We start from the raw sequence: 7,228 nt of genomic DNA on the forward strand, positions 1-7,228 counted from the left end.
AGGAGGTGAATGGGAATCTATTCTGGTTGCGAGGGTCTAGAGGCCATGGTCCAAGATGGGAGAAAAAGTGGGTACTCCAGTGCTAAATAGATCCTAGACCACGTGGTCTAGGTCTAGGACGAGAGTAATGATGACAAAAAGATTTTCATTCGAAACCCATGCTAGCCCTATCCATGTTCCATGTGCTAAGCCCTAAGGCCAACCCATTGGGGGCAGGCCAAAAGCAATGTGCTCCCGAGTCCCAATGAGTTAGCACACTCCATTTTAAGCTGAGTCAAATGACTAGTCCCAAACGAAGGCAGTGTGAGCTGGTGGATCACGCATGTTTTCATTAATTCATGGATGAGTGCAGTGGTGCTGGTAATAAAGGGCCTCCATCCGTCCATCCATTGATCGCCTACTCCCCTTTACACAGCCTGGATCATTACTTTTTGCTTTCTCTGTTTCCATATCCTGCAGATATATTTCTGTCTCTCTGCTTCCATAGCTTGCTTGCTCTTCTATTTCCCTCATGCTGCAGCAACTTGCTTCGTCTGTACATTGCTTCTTCTATGTACAGCATTCTCTCCAGCTTCCGCAAATTCTTCATGGCACTTCACCAGAAGCACATTTAGTACGCTCCATTGCATCCTACAGCCTTAACAACATTGCCCATAGCTAAGACCATAGAGCATTGCAGCATCCAGTATTGCTAATTATCCTACATCGAGGGCCATGGCACACACCTCCGGGCTCTCCACCTTCTTAGCTATCATCTTGAGCCTGCTTTGTTTCCGCCTCTCATATAATGCCTCTGCTTTTGGACCTGTGCGGTCTGGCGTCCAGCGACCGGATGGGTTGTGTGCAATCTTCGTGTTGCCTCTCAACCTGTACAACTGCGAAGAGTTTGTGGTAAAGCTTGGTGGCTATTGCTATGTGTAAAATGAATTGCGATTTTAGCTCAGCTGTTCAAAGTTGTCTGATAATATGCCCTCATCCTGTTGACGTCACACGACTGAAAATTCATCCTCGTCCAATCGAACGGGCACGATTGGACACTATGTCTCTCAAATTGGCTGTCGTGCAGGTGCAAACCGATGACCAATTCCTTATCGGAGTGCAACGAATGTCCAAACGTGGTTATGCAAGTCTCAAAGGCCCCGTCTTCCTCCTGCACGGAATCCTACTGGTATGTTCATGATCAGAGACCCATCTCCTCCAGCGGCAGTGTTTTGCAACCTCCTTCCCTTCTCAGAACGTATACGAAAGTGTGCTCTTCTTTGCTCATCGATCAGGGAGGAGATGTCTGGGTTATAAACCCTCCAGAGCAGGCCTTCGCATTCATTCTCGCCGATGCAGGGTACGATGTCTGGATTGGCAACACCAGAACCACCGCTTTTAGCTACGGTCACGTTTTCTACACCAGGAAAGATAAGGTCAGTATTTTTGGGTTTAGCTGCTCCCAGCTTCTCTTCTCTTGCAAATTACTAGGGGTAGAGAGTTCCACATTTTCCTGTTGATTATTGCAGGACTTCTGGAACTGGAGCTTAGACGAACTAGCGCAGTATGATCTTCCAGCGATGCTTGGTATGGTACAGGGGCAGACGAATAAAAAAGTTCATTACATTGGATACTCTCAGGTCCTGCCCAGTTATATCCATCGTACAAAATTTGGTGTTGCGTTTACGAATTTTCGTAGCTTTGGATTTTCCCTGAAATTTTCAATTAGGCCTCTTATCTGGTGTTGGGCTATCTTGTTTTCAATCTTCACGCAACATGTTTCAGGGCAGCCAACAAGGCATAACTGCCTTTTGCCAAGGTCAGTTAGTCGATACAGTGAATAAAGTTGTGATGATGGCCCCCGTTGCCTATGTCAACGACCTTTCTTCTGCAATCGCCAAACTCGCTGTTACATTCTATGTCGATAAGGTGCTCGCCGATGTCTCAGATTCCATATAGTATGAAGAATTCGTGATTTGAACGGAAATCGAGCAGCTTGGGCATTGGTTGGCGCTTGTTCTTACGAAAATAACTTTTATGCGCACTGCGCAGCTCCTTTTGGCAGGGCACATTTACGAGTTCAGCACGCAATAGTGAGTCGATTCACATTTTTCTCAAGATTTCTGCAATTTTCTTTTATCGATGGATCCGTCTGCATGAATTTGCGTGGTCCTAACTGACGCTTTTCGAAGTTTTCTGCAGTCGTAGGAAAGAGTTTGTGGACATTATTTGCAAAGGTGCTGCGAATAAGTGCTACAAGCAGTGGTTTACGCTTTTCACAGGTAATGCCTTCGGATAGATTTAGGCTCATTTAGCCTTTGCGAACGTAACATCTGGTTCCAACCTCCAGTACGATGACCCAATGAAATGCACCGCAGGGGTGAATTGCTGCATGAATTACACGCGCCTACCGTTCATCGATAAATACGAGACGCAGCCGACTGCAACAAAAAACCTCGCGCATTTTGCTCAGCGTGAGTGGCTCATCTGCTCTGCAGAGTCTTTATATCGATGGAATGGACGGATTCGCACTGATTTGCAGAATGCTACGCGGCTGTGTGCAGAGAATAGGCGCAAAACCTTTGCGAAGTATGATTACGGTCTATGGGGAAATCTGATGAGATACCGATGGCCATTCCCGCCAGCGTACGACTTGTCGAAAGTGCCCACAAACAATCTCTTCTTCGTCTATGGTGGAATGGACGCACTTGCAGACACGAAGGATGTTGCTCTGCTCATTTCCAAATTGCCGGGCAAATTTCCGGTGGAGTTCGTCCCGCAATACGCTCACCTTGACTTTGTTCTCGGAACGAATGCCAAGGACTTAGTTTACACCAAGATTATGCAATTCCTTGACTCCTAATCACCATTCTTCTATTTTGTGTAAATTTTTTATCTCAGCTTTTTCGAGCTACAACCATTAAAGTAAGGGTAGTTGAGCCACCACTTAAATGGTTATTCGTCTTTCACCACTTTTGTATGTGGATCACCTTGACCAAAAAGCAAAGGAAAAGAAGCATCAACTCAAATTAGGAAAAACTCACCCACTTTTCATCCTTAGTAAGGGACAAAACCTTTATTAGCATTGCTAAGGTTTCTAGGAGGTCTCCTATATATGTACGTGCACTTCATAACATACTAGAACTCATTGATTAGGCGTACCTATGTACTCTTGTTATTTGATGCACTCATTGGCTTTAAATTCCATCTCTATGTTTTTCTCATTGCTAATATTTTAAGTATGTAGGTTAATCTTTTCAACCTACATAATCTTTTCAACCTGGAGTTAAGAGCCTTTTTTATATTTTATAGTTCTTACATGCTTGCTAGTCAATAAGGAAAGGAGATTAAAAAGATGTAAAAAACATTAATGATATATTGCCAAACTAAGCAAATTTGCCTAACAGGCTTAGCAAAGTCTCCTTCAAAAGATACAATATTTTACCTATTGAGGTTTCATCTCAACATGGTGAATGATAATCAATCTTTCATAAGGCTTGCCTGAGATGATGAATTGAAAGCTGAGAGAGAGAGAGAGAGAGAGAGAGAGAGAGAGAGAGAGAGAGAGAGAGAGAGAGAGAGAGAGGAAGGAAAATAGCAAGTGGGTGTTGAACAAGCGAAAACCAGCAGCCCTGTTATGCAAATAAAAGACACTAATTTCCTATTTGGAAAACTAGGTTGTGGGGGGCAGTCTTCTCGTCATCAAGCATGTAACTACTAACTTGAAATTAAACTTAATCTTAGCATTTTATCAAAATTTTAAAGAAAAAAGGTAACGTGGACATGAGACACGACATAGGGTCCATTAGGACCTGATCCTCCTTGTAAATGTTAGGGGTGGTGGCTTATTATTGACTTGCCCATATTATTTGTGCATTTTGGAAGTAGAAGCCCAATAAATACATGAATAAGACACCGCTCACAAGAACTCATAATTGATCCTCATGCAGACTATATAATATTATCACATGGACTACAATCATATATGAATAAAGGTGTTGATATCTTTTGATCTTGCAACCAACTTGGATTCCCTTGCTCCCTTGGATCGAGAACATGCATTAAAAAAGAGGAATGTTGTAAGAACTCAGATTGCAAATGAGCAATTTTGAATGGACAAGAAATTAAAAATATTTGTATGATAATATATATTATATAGTTATTATAACCACACATAGTTTGGGCCTCATTTGGGCGGGAAGGCGGTGCGCTTCCGTTCCCAATGAGTTATGATATGAGGGAAGGGGTCCTTTCCCATGCATCAAGAATATTAACCTCGAGAATATAAACGTCGAGAATATTAGCATCGAGAATAAGTCTCATGAATGGAAAAGATACTATCATATTACCTTAATGTCAATAGTCGTAATCGTAGTCGAAAAGGAAAAGTTGAGCGACTGCTAATACTTCCTTTGCTCCAGCTTTTTCAGTAAATTAACTAGAACCATCAAGATGAGAAAGTAGCTTGGGGCCAACTCTCCCAATTCTCACCTATCTAGAGTACCAAAGAAACATGATTAAAGGGCCAAACATTTCATACCTATATGCATGCTTCACACCTTGAGTCCCTTATAACAACTTGGCCATAGATGTTGCTTTACAATATATAGTGCCATAGCTATTGCTTTACATTGTGATCACATATGTGATAGAACAATTGCCCACTGGGAAGAAGGCAATGTAGATGCAAATGGCAACCACAAAGATGGCAACACACAATCCTTATGTATGTGACACCGATTTGTTTGCTACTAATACCAACGAATCAGGCGAGTCTGTTATCCCCCATGCTCAAAAGCAATAGCTTCTTTCTTTCCATCAGAATGAAGACCATCGCTTCTAACATCCCCATCTTGCTTTTCACCCTCGCCTCCGGTTTTAGTACATCGTTGCATCGATGCTTGAAGCTTTGCTTAAAGGTATCTCAATCAAAACCTTCATGGCATTGACGTGCCGCTGTTGCAAATTCTGGCAACACAAACTTAATGCTAGTGAAGAGCACTAGCGAGCATGGGCCTCTAATTAAATTTGGGCATAAATTAAAGATTAAAGCTGAAAAAGTAGACTCTAATTTGGAAGTGTGTTTGTAGCCAAGTTCAAGGTATGATAATGGTTGGGTCAAGAAAACCCAAGGTTGCCTGCATCTATGGAAACTCTGAAGACATATTCATCTTGAGGCCTTCCATATTGATCAGGTCTCCTTCATCCATCTATTTTATAATGTAAGGCACATCATCCTTTGACAACGAGGGCCCCTCTACGTTGAAGTATTTGACACGTGTTGGATAGCCCCTAGCACTCGGTGATGCTTAGATATCTTAGAGCAGTCCTTTCGGTAGTAAGACCAATGTAGGCAACAACCACAACCTTATAAAATCTACCAAAAAACTTCAAAAACAGAGGCCTTCTTGCAGCTTTTCTTGAAAGAACTTGCGAGTTTGAACATAGCAAGAGCAACCTTAAGGAGGGCTTGAGTTGATGATGGATGCCTTGAAGAGCTGCTAACATATGTGTTCTCCTACTGACAATTCTCATGAAGCGCCAATCCTTGGAGGTGCTGGAGCATTTTTCTTTGGGTGTGCCCTGGAAGGGACTTTACCATATCTCAAAAATACTAATAAAGTATAGGAGCGTTCACGTGATCTCGATCACACTAGTGCAGCCATGGGATACTTGCTCATGCTAGTGGTGATGTCCTTAAATGCAGGTGTGTTTCTGTGTGTATTGGCGGGCATTGGCTTTCTCCAATTTTGCATTCAACATTCAATGAAGGCAACCTCCATATGAATGAATCTCTCGCAGCCCGTTGCACATCCACTGTAATATGGAGCTTGGCTTGAAAGTCAACCTACAAGGGGAGTTTGTGAGGGGTGGAAGGATCAGTGACAGAGAGTAGGTGGATGAGGAGGGAAGGGTGGGAGAGCAAGGCGGAGGAGATGGAGGGGAGGGGAGGGAGGAGAGGTGGTGAGGAAGGTTACGGAATGTCAAAGAAAGCGAGGATATGGGAGATGGAGCATCGAGGTAATGTGCCAAGGGAGGGAAGCACCATAGCCATAGATGGGGGAGGAGATGAGGGGGGGGTGCCATCGCCATAGCTGATCTCACCCCTCACCACCTTCCCCCTTTGACTGCAGAGCCCAGTTCACCACCATGCCTCTCTCTCTAGTGCGATCTAAGAAGCCCTCGGGCAACAGATTGGCTTTCCTTCAACAGACTCTCATTGCAAAGCCCAAATAAAAGGCTAGTTTCCAATCCAAGTGTGATTTTTGCTATCCGAGACAAATGTAGAGATTCAAAACTCCCAAAGTTCAGCCACGCAAGGCAGCTTCCTCCTTTTGAAAGTTCCTATTCACCTCATGATTCTCATCTAGAAGTAACAATGGACCTACAGGAAGGACCTTTACCTTAGGTCCGATCGAGGATGGAGCTTTCTCGATTGAATGTTTGTTAGGTAGGAGTTCCTATTTGGATGGAAAGATCCTCATAGAGATTGGCGATGGTGTGGAGCTAGTCGATGCAAGGGAACAGTTAATGTAGGACATGGTGTTGCATGACATGTTGGTCACCACCTTTTTTTTAAAGCAAGACATCCAAAAATAATGTAAAACAAAGCAAGATGTTTCAACCCTTAGATTTTAAGGAGGATAAACGTTTTTTATTGTAACACTTGGCATCATGAGGGCACGAAAAAAGAAAACTTCACTCGAGGCTGCCTACTATAGAGAGGAATTACACCTAAGCCCCACCCCCTAAGGGGCAAGCTAAAAAGAAAAGAGGGGCTGAAAAATCACGTACAGGACTTTAAATACATTCATTCGTTTCCAATGAACCTATGTACATCTATAGTCATTTGTCGTATGCTCTCTAGCTATCCCCTCATCTCCACTCTTCTACTCTTCTCTTCATATTTGTTTATGATATCACAACACATCATGTCTTTTGTTGAGGGTTTTTTTGTTTATTTCCCATCTTGTAAGGAGGTTACAATCTTTATTTTTGTTTTTTAAGCTCCACATTTGGAGCTATTATGCGATAGATATTGTATGTTGACATGTTATTTCTTGAATCTTATTGGCAATGTCACTTCACTTTGACATACAGCAAAGTTGGACTGCTAATTTGAAAATAAACACACCTGGGTGGCACTAAAAATTATTGACGTGTTGGTGCTTGCCCTTTTTAGGCCTCTCTCTCTCACTCTCACTCTCACTCTCTCTCTCTCTCTCTCTGTCTCTCTCTGGGATTTTTT

The 7,228-nt window shown here is 42.9% G+C and overlaps 1 protein-coding gene across 2 annotated transcripts; it reads left to right on the forward strand.

Moving 5' to 3' along the window:
• Nucleotides 1-462: 462 nt before the first annotated feature.
• Nucleotides 463-3,140, forward strand: LOC147900527 (triacylglycerol lipase 1-like). Of its 2 annotated transcripts, XM_087377419.1 has the most exons (9): nucleotides 463-891; nucleotides 1,067-1,168; nucleotides 1,275-1,415; nucleotides 1,509-1,619; nucleotides 1,765-1,908; nucleotides 2,032-2,072; nucleotides 2,182-2,261; nucleotides 2,358-2,453; nucleotides 2,544-3,140. In XM_087377419.1, exons 1-9 carry the CDS (start codon nucleotides 715-717, stop codon nucleotides 2,840-2,842), a joined length of 1,191 nt encoding a protein of 396 aa, XP_087233545.1. In that variant the 5' UTR covers nucleotides 463-714; the 3' UTR covers nucleotides 2,843-3,140. The 2 variants fall into 2 exon arrangements, with proteins under 2 accessions (XP_087233545.1, XP_087233544.1); XM_087377418.1 differs by having other exon boundaries at nucleotides 1,067-1,415.
• The last annotated feature ends 4,088 nt before the right edge of the window (nucleotides 3,141-7,228 follow it).

Source organism: Dipteris shenzhenensis, chromosome 7 (assembly GCF_047967505.1).
Source record: "Dipteris shenzhenensis isolate YYH24624 ecotype China chromosome 7, Dip_SZ_1.0, whole genome shotgun sequence".
In the NCBI taxonomy this organism is placed as follows: Eukaryota; Viridiplantae; Streptophyta; class Polypodiopsida; order Gleicheniales; family Dipteridaceae; genus Dipteris; species Dipteris shenzhenensis.